Raw genomic sequence first — 25,014 nt, 5'->3', positions numbered from 1 at the left:
TGGAGTCAGTTCAAGACCTGAGTGTCTCATGCATATGCAAAAAGAAAGCCACGTGCATCTGCATGACTCATCCAAGGCGAGGGCATTCTGTGGGTCATATTTAGAGGGATTGTCATGCATTACATTTTGCAGAAAGGGACTGAAACCGTCCTGCAGTGCATAGACGTCCACCAACAACACCCTCATAAATGTTCCCACCTGATCTTTTCACTGCCATGTTTTCGTGTTACTGGTCAGGAGACTCAAGGGGCCCTCTTACAAATCCCCAGTGGACTCCATTGTGGCCCCCAGACCCCCTTGAACGCGGCGCTTAACCTCCATTAAGCCCCTCCTCACCCAGGCGCATGCAACAGCAGGCGATGGAATGCAAAACCTTGCCAGAGAGAGCTGCCAAGTCAGCAAAGAGCACAGTAATGAAATAATCAAATCAGGCTTTAATGGAAGCGATGGCCTGTGATGATATAATTACCTCGCAGGTACCCCGCCACGATGTCATGTGCGCAACAATGGAGGAACGTGGGGTGCTAGTCACTGAAAATTAATCAGATTATTTTGCAGGCTTAAAATAGCTGCTTTCATTCAGTCAGTCCGTCAACATTGGAGTCCCGCAGAGTTTTGTTCGTGCTTTTATTCTGCACAGGGAGGGAAAACTTTGTGTTTGCCGTCAGCGGTGGCGGATGAGGGGCTTATTATTTGATGTTTCAAGATAATCCCGGGCCACATTCCTCCCTCGCAGCCCAACATGTGAAGCTCTGGGAGCTCCACCCAATCAGGTGGCTTTATGACTGGGCCATATGAAGAACTTCTGCACTACTTTATTAAACTTTAGCAAAAAAAAAACAGCACATGACAGCTTGGTATAAGTTTAACAGTCTAAAAATGAAACTGATATCATCTGTATGATGCAGAATATATCATAGCTGCAGCCGTGTTGTTTTTAGCCTCCTCGCTCCCAAATTATAAAACCAGGATGTTGACCTTTCTTAGCACTGTTTGGGTTACACAAACTGACCACTGTACAAGCTGCTTTAGGGTTGATGCTGCTTTATTAGTCCCACATCCCTGACAAATCCCACGATATGATCATTTCTCCCTTTGCCTTATGCTCAGTGAGCAACAGGAATCTGGGTTTGTTTAGTTTGCCCACATTTGCCTGAGAGCCTCGCAGTCAAAGGCTGTTTGGACGAGGACGAGCCAGGGTTGCACTCACTTTTCTGTCAAATGATCCAAACGAACAGAGTCTTAATTAATCCATCTCATTAAGGGGCTACATAGACGGCTTAGTGAGAATCAGCGTCCACATAACAGAGGTAAGTTCAGCACAAGGACATTCAGAAGCTACTTAGTCTTTCTTTGGAATCACATTCTCAAACATCTTCTCTTTTCTTTGAGCTGTTTCCAACCGAGTAACTAAATAATCTATGACTCTCTTCTTCATTTACTTTGTGAATCCTTGCCTCAAGTTGAAATCAAACTCTAGCATTGATTAGCTCGATGCAACATCAATCTGAGCTCTTTTTGTGGGGTTCTTATAGAGCCGTGGAGTTAACCTTTGGTCTGCAGGAATTAGGACACACGTAGACTTTATGTACTCTATGTACGGGGAGTTGGTTTTGTAAATGTGCCACGAATGAAATCACCTTAATCTGTGTCCATGAAGGGGATTGAAAGAGGCAAGTCCAGCATGCAGACAGAAGATTGATTGTTGTACTTGACTTTTAGCATATTTTCAGTGCTACTTTGGGAATGTAAGGACATATTTTGGGAATAAATACAATGATTCTTATTATTTGCTTATTTCCCAAAAAAATAACCGTTGCATATTTCATTCTTGTACAGCTAAAGGACGAAATATGGCTTGTTTGCTTGTTGTTGGAGGGCAGATTTCTTTCTTTCTAACGTCTCAAACTGCATCCTGTTTCGTGCACAACTTTTATCACTTGTGCCGTATCTTGCAAATTGATCAGGTTTCATGTGTCCAAAGTGTCAGACTGTCACAATCCTAAAACTCGGCTTTTATCCAATGGTTGTGCAGACGCAAAAGAATGCTAACATGACTGCATGTTTTAGATTGTTATTGATCAGCATGCACGTTCGGTAAAAGGCGAACCAACCTGTCAACATTTGTCGTGGCATGAAACAAATCCAAGAGCTTCCGTGATGCATTTTTGGCAAAGAAAAGGCAACGCAGCTATTGCAGAGTCTGGTGGTACCATATTTAAAGGACGTTGTTGCATTCAATACAAATCAGCTTGTTGATGGTGTAAAAACAGCTTAGCGAAGTCTTGCACTTTGTCTGTACTGTAACCTTTAACTTGTGCAAACCGGTGCAGGGATTTGGATTCAAGGTGGGCTTGTTTCAACACATTTGGACTTGCAGGCTGGAAATAAACAAGAAAGGAACCCTTAATTAATACATGCAAGTTAGTTTGTGTACAGTCCCCTAGATTTCCAGTGAAGCCCCACAAATCTCTAAAACTGTGGTTACAGGATTCAGCCTCTCAAAACATTCCCATAAACTCTCCAGGAAAGATTATCAGCACCAAATATCAGGCTCACCACGAGCCTCAGGGGAGCCTTGTTCAGTGTGTACACAAGGCCAGAGGTTAACGTTAAAATGACTCCACTTTTACAGGGCATGCTTCTCTCCAAGGGTAAAACCACGGGAATGTTTACCTATTTAGGGCATGAGAAGTAGAGTATAAGATGAGGTAAAGAGTTATGATGTTGACCGCATCATCACCTCAGGAACACCACTTCAGTTTCAAACATTACATCTGACCTGAGGGTTCGAGCAGCAGATTAATGGGTCTGGTCGGACTTTAAAACAGAGTTTAATCCTCCAGATGTTTCATCATCTTTCTGCTCTGATAGCTGGTAGACTATAATCAGAACGATGGTCCAGTGTTGTCAAACATTCACACTGCTCAGGTGCCTTCAACCAAGCTAGTTCCACAGTTTCGACCTCCTCCAAGCCTCCCTCGTGATCATTATTTCACTTAATTCAAGTTATCTAATACTTTGTTAAGCTTTTGTTTGTTTCTGATTGGCTTCAGCTAGTCAGATAATCTGTGATACCAGGGATCAGCACGCCCATGTAGCCGCTTACGTACGTTGTGGGACAGCTGGGCAGAGGGTCCATGTAGTTCTTTGCGCCGTAGCTTGGAAGAACCCAATGGGTGATTGTCCAAGCTGCACAGGTTCCTCTCCCAGGAAACTGCCCCGGTTTCCTTTCTCTTGCCGAGATGTTGGAGCACCTTTTTGTCAGATTCCTGTGAGTGTTTTTCATCGGGCTGCTCTGGGGACCTTACCGGGAAAATTACTTGCTTGGGAACGAAAAGCAATGCACTACGTTCAGGTGTCAATTCTTAGGGGAAGGACTTTGGAGCTGGAGGGTTGGGCATCTCCTTACGGTTTTGCGAGAAGTGGGAATCTTGGCACCTCCAACTGGAAGGAGACCCCTCAGGAGACCCAGAACTCACCAAAGGGTCATCTATCCCAGGAATGCCTTGGTGTACAGCAGGAGGAGCTGGAGAACCTTACATGGCGTTAAGCAGAACTGAACAGAGTGATGGGTTTCTAGTTGGTAGAAAAGACAGACCAGTTGACACTGATGTTCAGCACTCTTCAGTCTTTTAGCAAAGCGTCTTATTCCCGTCTTCTGAGAGTGCGATGGAAAGTTATTTAGTCTCATGTTTGGGCTTTAAGTACAGAATGAAGACAGAGATTTGGTATTTTAGCACAAGGAGTGGAAACTAGGGTTCAAGGTGCAAAAATCCTTGGTTTCAGGAAAGTTGCAAGATCTTTCCCAGTACGGATCAGATTCAGCGCCAGCAAACAGTTCCTGGAGCCTCGGCTTGGTACACCCATACCTGACATGAGTCTCCACCAAAACCTGCAGATTGTGGGCCTATTCAGCTTCAAACTTTGGAGCAAGCCAAGCTATCACTTTCTTGGATTTTCCTGCCAAATTAAGGCTAAGCACTTCCTGACACAGACGTGGTGTTGGCGTCTCATTTTCAAAATAAATCCAATAAGCAGATTTCCTGAAAGTTTGAGTATTTCATTAACTTCTGGAAATGACTGGTGGAAGGATTGGGGTTGGGAGTGGGAAGCATCTTATGTGTTACAGTATCATTAAGTCACTTGTGGCAAACCTGTGCTGCTTGCTTTATACTCTTTCATCCTTTGTGCAACACAAACTGATAGCTTTGTTATCTTTGTTACAAAGAACACAATTGAGTTAAGCAGCTTTTGTAGGTGTAGCTGTTTTAGCCAGGTGTGTTTGTGTAACCCTGTCACCTTAGACATATGGCCAGCACCAAGGTTGGCTTACAGTCGATGTCCAGGGAGGTGTTAGGTGTCTATGCTGTGGTAAGATATCACTGGATTGGACGCCAAAGTGAACCCGACACCTTCCATTGGTTGGATGATCTCTTCAACGATGGTTTCACACTTTGGTGGAAGAGGCTGCAGTAATTTAGGGACTCCGATAACCCCAGTTTCCAATTCCCTTCACACAGAGCATGATGTTTTGCTTTAACAGAGCTTTAAATATCACTTCTAGATGTCATATCCATCACCTCAATTCAAACATGGTGGTTGGGTGTTTCAAATATTGCTTACTCTTACTACAGCTTGCATTTGGTTGACTGTTTGTTTTTATCACTGTAGCCAGTCCTGCATGTGCAGAAACAACATTATTTTGAATATAAGTATAGCTGCATGTTTGCATGAGGTTTTCTTGCATAAAGAGTATTCACACGAAGACCTCAAAGCAGATTTGATAACCAAACGTGATTTATTTCACCTCCCCTAACCTGCTGCATTGTTGCCACCTATTAAATGTTTTGAAACCCTCTCAGTTATACAAGAGGATAGAGGCAGTCTGAGGGAGTTTCACAATGCGTACCACTGTATATCAGTGACCCACTGCCTTTGTCCCGGCTGCCAGACACCAATAAAAGACGCCGTAAAGCATGCAGAAGTTGTGTATGCCTGAGTTACACACCGTGGCACCACGTTTACTGGGCTGCAGGTTTGTCAGGACGGAACAAAGAAGACTGTATTGAAGGACCCTTAACGCTGGGATTTTATTTGGCCCCCGGGACGCAAAGCAGAGACTGCATTCGGTGAGAGGATATGCAGGCACATGTGTGGATGAGGAATTTGTGCATTGTATGATTGCAAGACTTTTTACCACTTCCTGACTCTTGACCCTTGACTTCAAATGTTGTAGGAGGAATTTTTGCCTTCTAATGAGAGCGACTGGGTAAATCTGACATGGATTCATAGAGGCACCTAACTGAAGCTGTGCAAGAAATAGTGCAATTTTTAGAGACTCTTTTGCTTTGTGAATGCCAGGATTGAAATCACTGGGTAGCATTGAGAGTGCTATAATTTCATTTTACTACTTTTTTATGGTGAGAACTGAAAGAAAATCCACGTTTTTAAAATAACTTGTTGACAATTAGGTTTGGAACATTTAAAATAGACAAACATCCAACTTTTGCAACACATTTTTATCACACAGTTATTTTTCCTGAGTCAAATCTACCAGATGATTCTCATGTTTGTATCGGTATTAATAAACTTATTCTAAGTAGAGTATTTTGGCTCCAGTAAGCGAAGTCCAAAGTGAAACTGGCTGTTGTTTTCACCGGTAGCAGGTTATAGGTTAAAGGGTTAAACCAAAGAGGGAATAATTAACATAACAACATCATCTCGTTGTAAACTTTTATCAACAAAACCATAAAAAGTCACAGGGAAGGAGTTCAGCGTCCCTGAGTGAACTGCGGGAGTGAAAACAATCACATCAGAGGATCAGATTAACCTAGATTGAAAACGTTTATTTTTCCACTCTCTTTGTTTGACTTTATGTGATGTATTGTCTCCTGTAGGATGAATGTCACTGGCAGCAGCTCTCTGTGTCTCATTTGTAACTCATGAGGAGCTGAAATGTAGAGACATAACATCCTGATGTAGAGAACATAGCGTGTCAAAGCGTCTCCAAGGGTAGTGTCTTTTCCAGTAAAACCATCTTGTCCTCATAAGATCTGACAGCAGATCATATCAAACCTTCCAGGAAATGACTAAAGACTTGAGTGCTGTTGAGTATGAATAATCGGGTGGAGAATTAATCACAGGAAATAACATATCTGGATCTGTTTCTCCACCTAATGGCTCAAAATACGGACTCACTGCTCGCTTAACTTCGACAATAAAAAAGTGACTTTATAGACACTTTCTCTGGAGTCCTGTGCTTTAACATCAAGACACATTCAGCTGTAGTATCAGGAGGCATATTGTATGAGTAGCTGGCAGGGTGGCGATCACAGATGGTGCTAGAAAGAGCTACACATCTGCATAGAAACTGCACATTGCTGAGGGCTTTGGAAGACTTCATGCAGGACCCAGTTTAAGTCTTCTTCCTCTCTGGGAGCCCCGAAAAACATATCCGTCTTGCATCCCGGTGTGACTAATATTCTGAATTTGACATTAGTTGAGCCTTCGTCCTCCAAACTTAGCGCCTAGTTTCGCTTATGTGCAATTGCAGCCAGGATTCAGTTCCTGGAAATCATTCAGCTTTGTTAAGTTCTCATAAGCACCGCAGTTTAAGCATTACACCCTCTTTGTGAATTCAAATCCTCCGCGCTTCAACACAAGTACTCACAAGTGCTTATATCCACAAGTTAGATTACAATGAGCTCCTCTTTTTGCATGTGATTTATAAACCCACTAATGTAACCTAATATGTGTAATGCAATTTTCTGAATGGAGTCCAAAGTGCAGAGTGTCAGCTGGAGCCAGGACTTTTTACAGTGGCTATAAATGTTCAGCTGAATGAGCCCAGGCAGTGACACAGTCCATTAAAATGTGCTGCAAGTGGCCTAAATGGTGAAAACACTGAGTGCATTTACTGCAGTCCACAATAGGGAGTGAGAGGCTTTGGAAGCATGGATGATGAAAAATAGAGATTTGTTTAAACTATTTAGCGTCTGATGCAACACTAAGAAGCACAGTGATGGATTTGGCTTACTCCCTTTTCAATTTAAAAACCACAAACTCTGAAATGCAGAACCTGTGAACACTGAGTGTGCAAATCTACATCAAAATACACTTGAATATACATGGTTAATGTCTGCAAACTTGAAACACAAAAACATTTTGTTAAAATCAAGAAATTTAATGAAATGCAACAAAAAAAAACCCACTCACAAACCCAACATTTTCTTGAATTTCAAGATATATTTAATTAAATTGTGAATATTTCTGCAGTACATTAAATATGTTGGTGTTTTTTGGGATTGTTTTTGTGTTTCATTAAATATTTTTGCATGTAGAACATTTTTTTTTAAGTTTTTAGAATTATTTAGTTTTTCTATGACATATTTTTACATTTTATGCAATGTGTTTAGCATTTCATGACATACTTTTGAGTTTATTTAAATGTTTTTTTGCGTTTTTAGGATTATTTTTGTGTTTTATAACATACTTTTGTTTTTTTTTAGCATTTTATTATATTTCTTGTTTTTTTATAACATATGCTGAATGATTTTTTGCATTTCATTAAATATTTATATTTTTTTAGAAAACATTTTTGGAAGTTTAGTGAAACGTTTTTAGGATTGTTTTTTTTTTGGGGGTCTTATAACACATTTTGGAATTTTGCAAAATGTTGAATGACATTTTTTTCACATGTACCTGAGATGTTAGTGCACATGACCTCTGTGGGCCACCGTACAAAATGCCATAGTAAGGGCTGGTCTGGTTGTTGCATTATGGGGATGGGTTTCGAGGGGGTGTGTCCTCACAGTGACGTCACATTAGAGGAGGGTCTGGTGTGTTAGCGGGATGCTATTTGTTTTTAGTCAAGACGCTCTGTATTCCTCCCTCGTGCCTCATGTTTGGCATTATATCGTTAAGGTGAACAGACAGGAGGTATATAATGCTCTGTGTGGTTACATTACCTCATGATATCACTTCCTTGTGTGTGGTTTCGTAACGTGTTACTGTAACTGCTGGTGAAACTCCAGAGGATTGTACAGAGTGTGCTCCCCTCCTCATATTTGGAGTGCACCGGTCAGCAGCAGCAGCTCACACACAGAGCTGGAACAAACCATCTCAGCACCCGGGCGGGGGTGGTCGCATTGTAGAGACCAACAGGAAACGCAGAGGTAGGAAGCGTGATGTCGAATTCTCCTCATTTTATCCTTATTTAAGTCACACCTGACGAAGCTTTGAGTGTTTACATCAGGTATTCACAGCAGGTTATAATTAAAGAGCATCGTCAGACTTCAACCACGCCTGTGCTGGTGAGCTGTAACAGTGTTACATATCTATCCTTCAGTGCATTCATAACTGAGCCCATGTGGCGCTTCAATGTAACCATCTCCTCAGATCACGTCTGTACATAACGCTATCTCTGGCTTTTACTGTACCCGGTGTGGCAGCAGTATGGGGGTCACATGGCACAACAGAGGGGGGGTAAAAGGAAGAGTTAAACAAGGTCATGATCATGGCAACAAAGCAGACAACTTCCCCAGAAAGCAACCGGCAACCTTTTCTACATCCTACTGCTAATGCTGCAACACCTGCTTCTCTTATTGACCTACATGGAAGACAAAGAAGCATGTTTTGTTTGAGCTGCACCATGTAGTGTTTGTGTGAACTAAAAACAGAACAAATGTGGCTTTCTGGTAGGTAAACATGCAGATCTACAGTTTGAGGAGGCACTTACTTTAATAGGACACATTTATAACATATAATAGAGCAGTTTTTGCACCTTCCACTCATTTAAACCTCATATTTTAACATTTCTCTGCATGCATTCATCAATCAGTCTGCGCTTCTTCCTGCAACAGCTTCATCTGGAGTTAAATTATATTAATTCCTCAATCAGGAGCGAGCTGAGCAAACTGAGTCCTTGAGCGTGCTGCGGAGCAAAGATAACAGACACACACCCACAGTCGCCTGTCCTTGAGACACACACACATCACAGATAAGTGATGTTACCAAACCAACCGTCACAAAACACAACCGCATTCTTTGAGTACAGATGTGAGCGAGCTTTGCTTTGTGTTTTTTTTTAAAGTTTGAACTTGTTATAATCTGTTGTTTAACGTGTCTTTGTGTTTTCTCTCCTCAGGGGCGTGTTTGAATCTCTTCCAGAACCAGTCATGGCAGACAAGATGCCTCCAGAGCAGGAGAACCCGCTTCTCAACCACGCAGGCCTCCCGAACGGGAAAGACGGCAGCAAAGATGGCCTTCAGGCGCGAGGCCAGTGGGCCAGCAAGGCGGAGTTCCTCCTGGCGGTGGCGGGGCAGATCATCGGGCTGGGCAACGTCTGGAGGTTCCCTTATCTCTGCTACAAGAATGGAGGAGGTGAGGAGGGTTGAAATGTGCACTTCTTCTGTTTTGAGCTCACATATTTGTCTCGTCCCCTGAAACTAAAAGTGACAATCTCTCTATGTGTGTCCAGGTGTGTTCTTCGTGCCCTACCTGTTGTTCCTGGTCCTGTGTGGGATCCCCCTCTTCCTTCTTGAGACCTCTTTGGGACAGTACACAAGCCTGGGAGGAGTCAGCGCCTGGAGGACAATCTGCCCGTTATTCGGAGGTGTGCTTATCTCATCACGTTATCATCAGACTCTATCCAAACAGAGCAGGTCTAGACCGTACTCTATGTTCTATTATTAACAAAGACCCAACATCAAGACAGGATAAGATCCAGACCCATCTTACAGACAGGACTCAGTCTGATCTCATCTTAATCCACCATGAGCAGAGCACTTTGCAGCATTTAGCAAGTTACAGTGACAAGAACAAACTTCCTTTAACAGGCAGAAACCTCCAGCAGGACCAGACTCATGTTGGATACACATCTGCTGAGACCGAGTTGGAGAGAGGGATGATAGTGATGAGACGGATAGTAGCAATTGTAGCAGCAGGAGTCTTGCACGTCCACAGCAGCAGACATCCAGAGGAACCTACGGGACAAGAGAGCTCAGGGACTCCAGAGAGGTCTATGGTTAGTAACTTTAATGGGACAGGAAGACTTAAAGTAAGAGACAGGCAGAGAGAGGAGAGAGAGAGGGAAAGACAGGATCCCAGTGTGTCATGACAAACTATTTTGGTCACCTTGGTAGCTCTACTTCAGAAATAATGAGGAGGCTGATTTTTTTCAATGAATGCCGGAGCCTGTTGCTGATTGGTTGTCTCAGTGTTGCTGTAATTTCGGTTGGGTGGCACCGAAACACCAGTGCAAGTTAAAAGAGGAGGAGATGGGGGTGTAGGCTGAAAACAGACCCTGATTCTGTTGTAGCTCTGCCATTGTCAATTCCTTGGCTCTTCCACATTGCTCCCAAAATGGCATAATATTCGTGTCCGATTGTTTGGAGGCACCTTGCATTATTCACATACACACTCCTCGACCATGCTGTTAGTACCGCCGAAGAGAGGTAAGAGGTGGAATAACTTCACCCCATCATTCCACCTCTGTGCGTCACACATTGCGGATGAGGCATAAATATCCTGCCTTTAAATAGTTTTGTGTACGCGACATGCACGAAAAAACAAGGACAGCACACAGCCAGATTTTGTTTGGTGTGGGTTAGAGAAACCATGTTTTTTGTGTTACATTGAGACATGTGCACGCTCTTCTGCAAAGTCTGTATCATTGCAGACGCGTGCACGGGATGATTTAATGGTGGGAGGGTCCTCTGGAATCGTTAATTCCGCGAGGACGCTGACTCTGTCTCGGCTTTGTTTGCTCCTTCTAACTGCGTCTCTAAATGTGATGGATTCATGTGCATGTTTCAGAGGGAGGTATTTGAAGAACAGCACAGATATACATCCCAGAAACTTAGGAATGATTTGCAAGCTGCCACATGAAATGAAAGCAATCAACAACACACACTGACAACTGCAGAGTAATAACTGGATGTTAGTCCGTGGTGGAATGACTGCACGCTCGCCAACATCTGTCACAACTCCCTCTGTTTTCCTCTCTTTGTCTCCTCCATCTCTCCTCGTTGTATTCCTCCCTGATCTCTCTCAGAGCTGGCCCCGAGCGCTCAAAGCATTCCTACGTCCATGTCAATACCAAACACATATTAACAATCTGTCCACGATCGGAAAAAGTCGGCGTGCTGTGCCAGCTGCATGCGTGTGTAGATCCTATCCAGTCTCAGCTGTTGTACCAAAACAAGTCGAGTGTGCAGAAGGGCGACACGCAGCCTGAAAGCCAACAAAAACACACACTTCAGGTTGATGGTGTTGTTTTCATGGCGTCCCGCTATCTAAACAGTGTCACGGTTAAACATTAACTGAGCACAGGGTGGGAGCAGTGACACAGAACATGCTGAGATCAGTTTAATACCATGAGGAGGAATAAAACACTGTGTATGAATGTTTAGGCTTCACGTGGGAACCTGAGCTGAGAGGTGTTAATGATTAAACATAGGAAGGACTTCATTTGTTATTATTTCTATTAATAGAGTTAATGAGCAGCATCTGCTTAGTGTTTGTTTTCCTGTGAAGGCATGACGGAGGACTTTGACCATCCAGTCTGCATCCTCTAAAGACATTTTCGTGTTTGAATGGTACAATTTAAAGAGCAGCTGTTAAGCCTGGTTTCTACTTCTGTGTTGACTCTACGTGTGTGTGTGTGTCGCTCTGCAGTACTCCACCGAAACACATGAGGGCAGTGTGATTTGATATCCCTATTCTTGCTTTATCACAGCGACTCTGAGCGTGTTACATTAATTTAGAGCTAACACAAGTTGCCGTTGATCAGACAGCAATTATTACGAGAAAGAATAGAGAAGAGACGATGATTCCAGAAGTGCTGTAAATTCAGGAAATACAATGCCGTCAAGGGGACCAATCACAGGGCGTGCAGACCAAGCATGGTACATGATTTTCAAATATGTGAATATTCGTTCAATTAGTAAAAATCGAAAAGTAACTTTTTTGTACCTTTTGGACTAGATGGCTACTCAGGATTTAAATGTTTAGCTAATAAGTTATTCAGAGCATATTTAAATGCCTGGTAAATACTTCTGAGTGGAATTGATGCTGCAGCCTACACCATAAGTTTGTGTTGCCCTCTTCCAACGTAGAAGGCGTGCACCTCCTGCAAAATGTAACTATGCGTAAGAACAACGTGGACAGCAAGCCATGTGATTGGTGGACTAGGCGGCATTGTACTTCCTGCATTTATAACACTTCTGAAATCTCTGTACATCGGCCATAAAATGAATCTTGTGTGATCAACGGCAACATGGAGCAGCTCTAGATTAGCATAACAGGTTCGGAATCGCTGCGAAAAAGCAAGCAGGACCGGAAACAGGCGACCTGACTGTAATAAGGAGACCACACTGCCCTCAAGTGTTTCAGCAGAGTACTGCAGATAGATGCAGCTACATCACTGAACAAGTATGTTGCGCTCACGTCCACGTCGGCCACTGCTTCATAGAGTCAACGCAGAAGTATAAACGAGGTTTGACTGACAGACTGATGGTGGAGGTTTGTTCTCGCTGCTGGAAGCTTCATTTGAAATCCAAACACAGAGTCTGTTCATTCTCTGTTTTGGAGGCTTTCACATGATCTCCAACATGTCAACCGGGCAAACATGGTCGCCTCTAAAAAAGGCTTGCAGAACAGGGAGCGCGATTGTTGAATAACCTCGTAAAAGAACAGCCCTGAAGCAGCGTGCACGATGCACTTAAATTCAACTCATGTAACGCTCTAACTTTTCAGCAGAGGAAAGGGGACTTTCTTCAGCTACCTCTCAGAGCGGGACCGGGAAGTATTTCAAACTACTCACTCTGCTTATAAAAGACAAAATGTTCCTGTTAAACTAATTACTGTTCAATTCAAAGCTCCTCTAAAGCAGACCTTGGCGTTCTGTCTCTTCTACCACGCTCAATGACAAAAATGTGGAGTGTGCAGAAGCGCTGCCGGGTCCATATGGCCTGCAGATGCGCACACACACACACACACACACACTTTTCCACACGCACCAGTGTTTTGTTGACAGCTCTTAATGTGAAGGCATCCAGTGCAAGGACAAACTGCAGAACCGGGCTTTGTGTAAACATTTATTTGTACACAGACACAAATAAAGGCATGCTTCTGCAGGAATTCCTCACTTGTCGGCGCGGTTAATTCGCCATCATGAGATAAAGGCCTGAATTTCATTAGAGGAGACCACAATCGGCCACTTTGTCCGCCTTGTAACCCACTCAAGGCCTCATAAGAGCGTCATTCAATCTCAGTGAGGATTAAATGGATGTGGGCTGCAAGTCAAGTGGGTGCTTTAATCTGAAACTGGAGCGTAATAGAATAAGGGAAGGCTTTGAAGCAGATTCATTTGTGTCTGCTTGTGTCTTCCCTCTGCAGGTCTGGGCTACGCCAGCCAGGTGATGATCCTGCACGGCTGTGTGTACTACATTGTCATCCTGGCCTGGGCGCTCTTCTACCTGTGCTACAGCTTCCAGGCGGAGCTGCCGTGGTCGCACTGCAACAACACGTGGAACACCGGTCAGTAGAGCTCAGATACTAAACACACAAGTCCACAAAGGGAGAGCTGCCTTGATTGATTCATAGAGAGAGAACTATTGGCCGGATGTTTGATAATCACTTCCTGTTTATGAGTGCGTGTTGCTTTAAGCTAGTTCAAATGTGAAAAGTTTTGATTTTGGAACTGTCGGTTCCACATAAAAGCGGTTTCAAGACCTAACTTTGGGTTCTGGGAACTTGTGGCGATCGTCCATTTTCCTCCATACAGGATTATAATTTACATATTTTCATCAAGCTGTGTTTAAAACACTAGAATGACAGATTGAGACCATTAACTTGTTAAAAAAAAGTGTACAGAGGTAAGAAATCCACAAAGAAGTCCACTCATAGACCTCTATGGAGTGTCCCCCTCTGGTGAGCAGGGGGTACTGCAGCCTCCATTTTTCTCACCCCCCCTGTATCTCATAGTCTCTAATGTGGACAGGACAGCTTGTTAAGCTGTACCTGCTCAGGTCTGAAGTGTGTGTGTGTGTGTGAATGTGTGTGTGTTCTCATACAGAGTCGTGTTTCCTCTTTGACCACCACAACCAGTCAGCCAATGGGAGCAGTCTGCCTGAGAACGCCACCTCTCCTGTCATGGAGTTCTGGGAGTGAGTGTAGCCTCCTTGGTTCCCCCTGTAGAGTATTTGTTTGTCCGTACCGTGCTCTAACTTCAGCTCCGGTGTGTGTTCTTTGTGTGTGTTGTAGGCGAGAGGTCCTGCGGCTCTCCAGCAGCTTGGACGAGCTGGGTCCGGTCAGCTGGAAGCTGGCTCTGTGTCTGGCCGTCGTCTGGTTCGTGTGCTACTTCTGCGTCTGGAAGGGAGTGAAGTCCACCGGAAAGGTGAGCAGGAAACACAGCAGCATCCTCGCACTGCAGGAGGCCGACTGCTGCATCGGGAAATGACATCATTCGTCTTGTTTTTGAGTGAGCTCATAGATTTATTTCGGATGTTAAATGAAGCAGCTGCTGGCAGAGAGCTGGGCAGCAGTTGGTGAGGTGCGGCTGATCATGAGAATTTCAGTTTCTGCTTCAGGAGGCTGATTACGCCTTAATGAAGTGAGGCAGACATATGGTAATGGAGTCTAAGTTTTATATGAAACTGTCAGAAAATCTTCACTATTTAAAAGTGTGAGCATATTTCAAAAACAGGACCAGAAGTAAAGCTTATGAAAGGGAAGGATGGCCATTCTCCAGCCATATGAAGGAAGACTGATGTAACAAATGAAAGTCACTGTGGAAGTTATTTGATAGTTTTACCAACAGTTGTGGCTCATTCACTCACAAAGCTGTGAGTGTTGTTGAAATGTTCCATACTTTGGGGCACCATTTGGCTTACAGGTCAGGTCGCACACCCCATGAAGAAGCTGTCATTCCCTGTGTCCTACTCTATCCAGAGTCCTTAACTCCCACCACCCAACAAAGAAAACCCCCCACTTCTTTGGTACTTTTCCACACCACGTGCTTCAAAACAATACAGTCTTAATTGTGTGTCTCTCTGCTCCGCCCTCTGTCACACTGCTAACTCTCCCCTCTCTCCAAATTTGAAGCATCACAGAAGGTTCTCACGAAGCCAGATCCTCTCCTTTACTGGGGGTAGTAATTTAGTTTTTTATTGAAATAACAAACCTCTGAATGTTGGAAAAGTTAAAAACAGAGCATCAGTCTTCTTCTTCTATGACTGCTGAATGGCACTCCTTTTATTTTGTCAGACTTGTTTGTTTTGTCACTTCCACCGTCCGTCAACAGCCTCACAGACTCCAACTTTCCAGGGCTTCCCTCTTTTAGCATCTCAGCTCTGTCCGTCATCACAGACGCTGTCCTTCTCTGTTTCCTCTGTTCCCGTGCCGTCCTGACCACATCCCCCCTGCACGCCTGTGTACCTTCTAGGTGGTGTACCTGACAGCCACCTTCCCATACCTCATGCTGTTTGTGCTGCTAGTGCGCGGTGCCACACTGCCCGGAGCGACCCAGGGCATCATCTACTACCTCAAACCCAACAGCACTCGCCTGGCAGACCCACAGGTACACACTCATACGCACACAGTCGCACTTGATGTTTCTACACGACGTTAAAAACTCTCTGCTGGAGTCTACAGACATTCCTCCAGTCATTCTTTCAGAGGGTAAAGCAGCTCACACAGGTAGGGGCTCAGGTGAGTAGATCCAGCAGGCAGGACTGCTAACGGTGTTGGAATGATGTGCACGTAGTGTATGCGGCTTCTCTGTGTGCCTCGAAAGACAACAAGAGTTTATAGAGATCTATAAATCTCTACTTGGTCACCCCTCTTTAGCTTTAAGTGTTCCTATTGTTGCACAGAAACTGAATTTGAATAGTTAGAGATGAACAGGAAGCTCATAACTCTCAGACAGGAAGTCAGCTAGCTTAACAGATGCCCAAGCTACTGCATGTAAACAAGTTGAATCTGCACTCAGACGCCAAAGAGTACACAAAATATGTCACTCTGTTACTTTCAACTGCAAGAAATTGATCTGTGTTAAAGAAAAGCAAGATCCTGAAACTTGAGACATCTTCTAAAAAGCTCCTGTTGTCTCGCTCTTGTCTCTGTCCCTCTCTCCTCAGGTGTGGATGGATGCAGGTACCCAGATTTTTTTCTCGTATGGAATCTGTTTGGGAAGTCTCACAGCACTCGGCAGCTACAACAAATACAACAATGACTGCTATAAGTGAGACACTTTGTCGTGCATGAAACACACAACAGTATAATAGCCACACAGCGTCCCCTCCTTCACCTCAGAGCAGAGCGTACTCGCTGAAACGTAAAAGCTCACTCTGGTCAGATGGCTTCCAGAAGGAATGGCTGGAATGGACAGAGAAAACACACTGATACAGCCACACCTTAAAGAAAGCCCTCGCTGCCATGTTTCCCACACTCCAGTACTCCCACACACACGCAGAGAGAGCCAGGCACTTAACTCCTGGCTGGTATTTACAGTCACAGACCCAGTACAAGGCCAAAACCAGGATTGGAACCTCACTGGACTGTTGTGTGCCAATTTTACCTTACACACAACCACAAGTTTTCTTCCCTGCTGCAATGCTCAATCCTCTTTGTTCCTCCAGGGACTCTTTCCTCCTGTGCCTCCTGAACAGCGGCACCAGTTTCCTGGCAGGTTTCGCCATCTTCTCGGTGCTGGGCTTCATGGCTGAGGAGCAGGGCGTGGACATCGCCTCTGTGGCACAGTCAGGTGAGACAGAGGAGGAGACTCAGCAGGAGAGATGGATCTGTATTTGCTTATTTGTTTACCTTGTGCCCTGCATGTCCTCTTAGGTCCCGGCCTGGCCTTCATCGCCTACCCAAGAGCTGTCGCCATGATGCCAGTCCCCCAGCTCTGGGCCGTCTGCTTCTTCCTCATGATCATCATGCTGGGGCTGGACACGCAGGTGAGAACACACTCTGCATGACTCTCACTGATGTGTTACGAGTTGCATCATCACGTATAACTGACTCTTAACTTCCTGTATCGCTCAGTTTGTGAGTCTAGAGGCCCTGATGACGTCGGTGACTGACCTGTACCCTCACCTGATCCGACGAGGACACCGCAGAGAGCTGCTGCTGCTGTTCGTCTGCATCGTCTGCTTCCTGGTCGGGCTGGTCATGGTCACGCCGGTACGCACACTTACAATGGACCACGGTTTCTGTGATGTCGCTTTATAGGACGATAACGTGACTCCCTCCTCTGTTTTGTTGCAGGGCGGTTTGTATGTGTTCCAGATCTACGACCATTTCTCCTGCAGCGGGGCAAGCCTGCTGCTGCTCTCTATATTCCAGTCTCTGGCCATCGGCTGGGTCTACGGTACGAAACCCGGTTCTTCTTCCTCATCCTTTCTTTCCAATGTGCATTTTTTCTTCTTTACTTTCCCCCATGCCTGTATTTCCGCTCCTTTCCTTTCTCATCCTCTCTTTCTCTCTCTTCCTTTTCCCCTTTGCTTAGTTCCTCTCCTCCCATCTCCCTTTGTCTCCTTAACCTCCTCTATTCTCAGTATCTTTCCTTCCTTTCCTTCCTTTTTTCCCTCCTTTAATTTAAAACTTGTCTAACATGGGAAAAAAAAATCCCTCCATCATTCCATGTCTGAGTTTAATTAAATCCTGTTGGAGGTTATTAGTCGGACGGTAGGAACCCAAATTAGAAAATGCCTTAAACAGTTAAACACTTTTTCTCCTTCCACTAATGAAAGTAGTTCCTTGAATCTGATAAACCCGCCACACACTCCACTGGTCCACTTCCTCCCCTCCTTTTTGCATTCCAGTGCAAGTCAGTAGACAGTATATTAACATGGCTGCAGATACCCACTGTTGTAAGGAGACTGGCTCCAAGCCAGGCCCCCGTCTGTCTCCCGCGGGCCCTAAATCAGCCCCCGGGCCCCGTCGCCTCTCAGTCTCAGTCTGGCGGCCCCAGGGAGCCTCAATCCCAGCCAGACCCGGCACTCTGGAGCATTAAGACAACAGTGTTTGTTTAAGAGTTGGTATGTGCCTATGTCTATATCCCACATAGGCTAACTTTAGCTGCTATCAAACTGCTTTCCTCTGTGGTGGTAAATAATGGTTTCAAACTGAAGTCAGCCAAAACACCAAACCCTCATACCCGACTTCACCAAACCAAACCTCAACCGCCCTCTTCTTCTTCTTCTTCTTCTGTCTTACAGGAGCCGAGCGCTTCAGCGAGAACATCAGGGACATGACGGGCTACAGCCCCCTGCCCGTCTTCAGACTGTGCTGGAAATACTTGACCCCAGCTGTGTGCACTGTAAGTGACACCCTCCCTGCCGTCCTGCTTTCACACTGCTCAGCGTCTGCTTGTTATGAAATAGTATACACATCAACTCATGCTTTGCATTTTTTACAAATCCCCCCATGTGTCATATAAGGTCTCTATGTGTCGAAATACTGGAGTTATATGAATACATGTTTTTGTTTTTGTACCTTTGAGATGCTTTTAACCAAGCGTTGGGATTTGGGGATGATTGCTTTGGTTTCCTACGTCAGTAAACACCGGCATCCAGAGGAGCTTTAGCGTCTTGTTGATGTCTGCAAGTTCATGCTGCGGCAAGGGGCGGAGCTTGTTGTGGTTACACTTTAGTGTCTGGATGCTTGCATGCAGGAAAACAGCAACCAGTGCATCCTGGATTTCCAGTGCGCAGACGATACATTGGTGTATATTTCAATCTGTAAATTTGCAATCTGACCCAGTGTGCCTCTCTTCTTCCCCCTGCAGGCTACTTTTATGTTTTCATTGGTGCATTGGTCTCCTTTGAAGTTGGGGAAGGGGATAGTTGCACCACCTTGGGCCACCACCTTGGGCTGGATCCTTACGCTCTCCTCTGTCTCGCTGCTTCCCATCTGGGCCATCTACGCTCTACTCACCGCCCCAGGATCTCTGGCGCAGGTTACACCAACACTATTTAAACCTTTGATATCATATTTCAACATTCAAAAGTACGAATATCAACTCTCTGTGATTGTTTGACTTCCAGCGGTTCCAGTATCTGTGCAGCCCCTCCGACAAGCTACCCCTCGCCCTGCGGCACTTCCCCTCCAGCAACTCCTCGCTGCCGTACAGCTCGGCACTGCCGCTGACCGACAAGCCAAAGGAGCCGATCACAGACATAATCCAGGACCGTATGACCTGATAATGGTCAGTGACAATGAATTGGTCAGCCGATCGGGTGTGGCCAAGGGGAGGGTCCGGGTTAGCTGCTGGGTCCATGATCCAGCGGCTGGATCCTTGAAAAGGGAGGTCTTAACGGAGCATGGAGGCAAGAAGATCCAACAAATGGAGTTTGCCTGATAAGGAGGACATCTTTGCAGGCATTGGTTTCCCACAATCCACTGCAAACAGGTCCACTTTTAAATCAAACATTCAGGCGATCGGTGTATTTATCCAGACCAATGATCAGACTGAAGATGCTGCACGTTTTAATCACAGAAACGGTCACATTTTCTCCCCGGCGTTCAGCTCAGAGAGCAAAACAATCAAACATAGCATCTGTTATTGCTTAACTTTACAACCCCAGCCTGAATGCTACCTAGTTTCTGTTTTTAAGAAGCATTCTGCACAAAGCAATAAGTCTCTGAGGGTCCATCCCAGCTCGCTCTTCCGTTAAGACCTGCCCCCCCCCCCCCTGTTACTGGCTATCAGACTCTGTTGTTCTAAAGCAACACACACTCCTCGACCTAGACGACGTATCTGCTGAGATCTTAAGCTTTTCTTTGTTTGACTAACTGAATCCCTGTACTTGAGGAACCTTTAATCACAGCTCCTATAGCCATCCAGCATTACAGAGTGACTTAACTACCACCTTACTCTCTATGAGAGATCAGCGCTTTGGTTAGCACGCTTAGCTTAGCTCTTTATTTCCATTTTTAACTGATGACTTTAACATGTCAGACATTTTTTATACAGGGATCTGTCGGCTCTTCTTCTTTGTGTTTTTATCCGTGCTTCGCCCTCCGTGGTTTCCACATCACGAGGTTCGAATGGTTCATGACATGCCTTACACTCAGACCAAGTGGTGCTCATCCAAGAGTTAGTTTATCCAAATAGAACTGTTTACTGCCAACACACACGAAGCACTGAGCTCCACGTCTTGGTCACACTTCAACGCCGACAGAATCATTGAAATGTGTAGTAACTGCTTTGAATCATTATTTATATCATCGAGAGAGAGAGAGAGAGAGAAAGTGGGCTGGAACTTTTTATTCTTTTCTTTTTTAGCTTTCTTTTTTTTTCCAAATGAAGGAGAGGATTGGGCCACTCGTTTAGAAATCCTGAGTTAGATTAGAAGACAAATTAAGAATCCATAGTAAGACAATGTAAAGTAGTACAAGCTTATATTTAATCTAAAGCCAAAGAGAAAGATCGAAATCTCCATTGTGATTTTAAAGTTTCAAATCTGAGGCCTAAGAATGACTAATTCTGAGATTACAGTCAGAAATCTGAGTTTAAAGATCATGCAATTCTTATTCTGTGATTACTTTTGCAGAATAATAAAGTAGTCCCAGATAAATTAGTAACTACAGGTTTAAATTAGATTGTTATCACTGTAAAGACTAAATATGTACCCGTTTTCATACCAGTTTGAGGGGTAAAGGGTTAAAAGTGGTAAAGTCAGAATTCTGTGAATAAACACTTCAAGATTAAAGTCAGAAGTGTGAGAATAAAGTCTGGAATATTTTATTATTTTCAGTTTGCTTGTCAGAATTCCAAGAACAAAGCCAGAATTCTAAAAGTTACATCAACATGAGTCCTGTGGACGCTCAAGGAACTGCAGTTTAATATTTAATATTTAATATTTTAAGACTAGAGGTTGCCGCTCAGTTTAAAATCAGAATCAAAATGTAACATTTCTGGTTGTTTGTATGAATAAAGACAGAGGGAACATTTCTGCTAATCAAGTTTAATGTTTTTAAATTAAGTTTAGATTTAGATTTCTGCAATTACAATCACGAGAGTTCAAATCCAGATATCTGAGAGTAGAGTTTGAGGTATTAGATCATGACGTTTCAATCTTAGAGGATTACGTAATCTCATATTTAAAGTTGAAATGGTGTGGCCCCGATCCTTCTCCGGTCTAACGCACAAAAATCAAGTGCTGTCTCTGCAAACTAAAGGCATTACTTGCACTTCTTTGCACTGTACCAAAAAGAAAAACAAGCCTCACTAACCGAGATGGAAACGTGTGTCAGATCTGAATCAGCATGGGTTCATTTAGCGTCAAACGTTGCTGCTGCTGTTAAAAAAAAAAAAGAACAGCAAATATTTTTATTCTATGCCCGTGAAATATTTAAGATATTTAAGTAGGTTTTTACTAACTGCAAACTTTCCACTCCTGGAGACTGGAGGCGTCTTTAACTGTACCATGAATGCTGACATGCAGTAGAACTTTAAATCACCTGTATGTAGCGAGGGATGTTTCTGAAGAATGCAGTATGTAAATGTACATTTTGTAGAGATGTTCTCATGATTGTCTTTTATTACCTCCTTTACCTTTTTATGAGGATGTCGTCGATTTCACCGAACAATGAGACTACCTTCCTCCACGACGCTGGTTTACAGATTTCTTTTTTTCGAGTGCCGACTTTTTAAAACACAACTTCTGCTGTCCTCCCGGAGTCCTGAGAGGGTTTAAATCTCCGTTAATTTACCGCACTCAAAGTCAAGGACGGAGTGTTCCCTGCAGGAAACTACACTCATGAATCTGTGGGAGTAAAAAAACATCGACTGACGTTTGAAGATTCATAACATCCGAACAGGACGCAGAAACCCATCTGGTTTATTCTTTCATTTACTTGAAATTGACCGTAGTGTTATCATCTCTGTTTACAGGTGTATAGATGTGCCTCTTTATTTGAATATGGCCTTCTTTTGTATGTGTATCATTATTTTTAAATGAATATATACATTGTGGATAAGAGTTTGTCGTCTTTTTGTTTTTGTGTGCACACCTGTGGTCACCTGGGACACGTTCCCCCCAACGAGAGGAGAGGATGCACACGCTCACGAGGAACAAGCTCTTGTGATTGCCGTTTGAAGCCTTTTCATCCTGACGAGGAGGATGGATGGAGGGAAGGAGGAGAGGAGGGAGTTGCAGCGGGGGGATTGTGACACCACCACTTAGATGGAGCCGGTTATGTAAAAGCCTCGGCTTGTCAATTAACCGTATTGGATTCCCCTCCCAGCCGCCGCCGTAGGAAGTGGGCTGGTCCCGCGCTACACGTGGCTCTGCACGCGGGGTTCACACACACAACTTGTTTTGGTGGAGCTCGATACTGTATGCAGCCTGCTTTCGCACGTGATCCGGGTTACTGTGTAATTGTGTGTGTGTGTGTGTGTGTGTGTGTGCAGATAATGGGGGCGGTTTATGTCCATATGGTTGCTTTGGCACACATCTCGCTTTCAGATGACAGGGATTAAAAATGATCCAATGGCGCTCGGAGTATGAGATTCAAAGAGGAGAGAGGAAGAGGGAGGGAGGACGTTGTGGGAGCCAGAGTGTGTGTGTGTGTGTGTGTGTGTGTGTGTGTGTGTTTGTGTGTGTGTGTGATTGTGTGTGTGTGTGATTTCTGCAAAGCATTCAAAGAAGCTGTGGAAAGTTGTCAATTTTTTTGTGCTCAGGCTCGGTGCCACAAGTTTGCAGCTGCATCACACCCCCCCCCCCCCCCCCCTCCTCTCCCCGTATGTATTCACAACCAGATCACTGAGCGAGGAATTATCTGCATCCCTGGAACAACAACTCACCTCATCAAGAATGACATCAAAAGAACCGCAACAAACGCAAGGGAGACGAGGTCCGACTTGACATCACACTGCCCTGATCAAACATCCTCTCTCACACAGCCTCAGTTTGCTCTCTCTACGGGGCGTCTTCTTATTTTACTGCAGGTAATACACTTGACAGTTGGGTGTGAAGGAAGAAGCAGGCGGCAGCAGGGGTGGGGCGGCGGCGGGAGACTGGAGGACGGAGAGGGAAGGAGTCGGCTAGTGGGGGTGGAAGGGTCGTTGCATAACAAGTTGGGTTAGCTGGATTCTGGATCTGCTCTGCACCATGTCACGGTCACTGTGCTGAAATTCGGGGGCTGTATGTGCAGGTGCAACAAGTGCAACAGCGCCATAGCTAGACTAATGAAGGTACTCAGGTACAGAGGTAGTCGCACCCTCCAGGTGTGTCTGCAAAGTCACTACAGTCAAATTTTGGTTCATTACATCTCTTAGAAAAAAGCTTATTGAAGTCTCAGTTTCACTGTAAATAGTAACGGCCAAATTCCTCTGCACCAGATCTGATAGGTTTCTATTTTAGTTAATGTGTTAACTTCCACTGGATCCGTTCATGCCCCCTTATTTTACTGGTGCTCCTGACTGTTGAAAGCTGGGAGCAGGATCAATTCTGATGCATTTGAGGAAGTCAGGAAATCAAAACATCTATTAATAAATCCTCATTAGGTAGCCGGGTCTGCATTCTGCCTGCTTTTGCTCTCCGCACAGACTGCCCACATGATTCCTTGATACAACTCGGACTACAAACATACTACAATCAGAAACTAGAACACCCCTCATGCTCAGATCCAGACCCCGCCTACAGAGCCTACATTTTCATACATAATCTGTAAATAGAGATTACGTTGGCTGCAGCTCTCTGTGATCATTCTCCGGTGGCTTATTGGAATGCAGACTGCATCCTCCGTGTGTGGTGCTTCATGTGTGGATCGAACCACGCTTGGATTTGACAGGAGAGTGGAGGGGGGGTGGTGGCGGTGGCGAGGCTTATGATGGCAGCACACCGTGTTCTGTGTTTTGGCCGTGCTTCCGCCCACTCCCTGGCTGCATCCTACCACCCACGGTCATGTAGACGGGGCTTTGGGATTAGCTCTCCGCTTAAGGAGAGCCGACATGGGATCTCACTGCTTGTCGCAAGAAAGTTGAAATGTGATATCCGTTCTTAAGTCTTAAAGAAAAAAAGGAGTAGGGCTTCCTCTTGGCATGCAGACGCACACTTAGACCCTCCTTTGTTTGTGTCTGTAAGGTAATAGCTGCGAAGTGACTCAGCAAATAAGCAGTGTTGGAACTTTTAAGACTTTTAGAACAAGCCACTCTGCCCTTCTGGGAGTGTTTGTGTGAGCTATGCATGGCTAAATCGCTCCCAGCACACAAGTCTGACATCCCATTGGCAGCTCCTCTCACACCTTCCTGAAGGTACAAAAAGTGTTCACGACAGCTCTCCAGGCCGGCCCTGTCACACACCTGCAGACTCACACACACAGCGTTACAGCACCCACTGTATGCATGCTCACTGATTTCCTCCATCTCCTCCTCCTGCTGCTGACACACCATTAAATGTTTCACACGGGAACGGTGAGTTCCCACAACTCTTATTCTGAGGAATGGCCATGAATTATCTAGTTTGCTGAAACTCTCCTGTCGGACTTCAATTATTAAAAGAGTTAAAGTGGTGGAAGTGTAAAAATAACTGGTTTTTAATGGAGCTGTGTTGGAGTTAAGATTAATGGTGTTGGTTCTGGGTGCGACAGCGTGTGGAACTTTCCTGTCTGAGGGTTAATATTATGCAATGTATAAAAAACAAAAGAAGGGGTCGTTGAAGAGGAACGTTATATAATCAGCATCCAGAATCCTGGGGTTAGAGAGTCAATGTTTTAGGCATTTTAAGATTAGATTAGGAAACTAGAACTGAAATTTATTGGGTTTTATGGAGACATTTTCAAGTTACAGATACTGTATAGTGAACGCTTGGTTATGCAAATTAGACAAGGTGAACAGGACTTCTTAATTGTTGCTGTCATCACTACCTCTTCTGATCAGCAGCTTAGAGATGCTCTCAGGACAGGATGCTGCTCTCACATCTGTGCCCTCTAACTGTCATTATTCCCCCACTCTCAAGACCAGAGACCACACTAACGTTTTTACCACAGTGTCAACAG

The 25,014-nt window shown here is 44.6% G+C and overlaps 1 protein-coding gene across 6 annotated transcripts in view; it reads left to right on the top strand.

The window, feature by feature from the left end:
* LOC117807992 (sodium- and chloride-dependent GABA transporter 2-like) overlaps positions 1-21,995 on the top strand; it is a 201,279-nt gene extending 179,284 nt beyond the window's left edge. For 2 of the 6 annotated variants that reach the window (XM_034677364.1, XM_034677366.1), the window contains 14 exons: positions 9,149-9,384; positions 9,482-9,616; positions 13,402-13,542; positions 14,081-14,171; positions 14,269-14,401; positions 15,449-15,583; positions 16,143-16,246; positions 16,644-16,768; positions 16,852-16,964; positions 17,053-17,190; positions 17,275-17,377; positions 18,228-18,328; positions 18,797-18,967; positions 19,056-21,995. In XM_034677364.1, coding sequence (XP_034533255.1) covers positions 9,180-9,384; positions 9,482-9,616; positions 13,402-13,542; positions 14,081-14,171; positions 14,269-14,401; positions 15,449-15,583; positions 16,143-16,246; positions 16,644-16,768; positions 16,852-16,964; positions 17,053-17,190; positions 17,275-17,377; positions 18,228-18,328; positions 18,797-18,967; positions 19,056-19,211 — 1,851 coding nt within the window. In that variant the 5' untranslated portion in view covers positions 9,149-9,179 and the 3' untranslated portion in view covers positions 19,212-21,995. Of the gene's footprint in view, positions 1-7,789; positions 8,316-9,011; positions 9,061-9,148; positions 9,385-9,481; positions 9,617-9,839; positions 10,028-13,401; positions 13,543-14,080; positions 14,172-14,268; positions 14,402-15,448; positions 15,584-16,142; positions 16,247-16,643; positions 16,769-16,851; positions 16,965-17,052; positions 17,191-17,274; positions 17,378-18,227; positions 18,329-18,796; positions 18,968-19,055 lie in introns of those variants that run through there. The other 4 variants (XM_034677367.1, XM_034677365.1, XM_034677363.1 and 1 more) reach the window with 4 other exon arrangements.
* Positions 21,996-25,014: the final 3,019 nt, after the last annotated feature.

The sequence above is a fragment of the Notolabrus celidotus genome, chromosome 24 (genome assembly GCF_009762535.1).
Source record: "Notolabrus celidotus isolate fNotCel1 chromosome 24, fNotCel1.pri, whole genome shotgun sequence".
NCBI lineage: Eukaryota > Metazoa > Chordata > Actinopteri > Labriformes > Labridae > Notolabrus > Notolabrus celidotus.
Note: the sequence above shows the minus strand (reverse complement) of the source record. Positions and strands in the feature narration are given on the sequence as shown.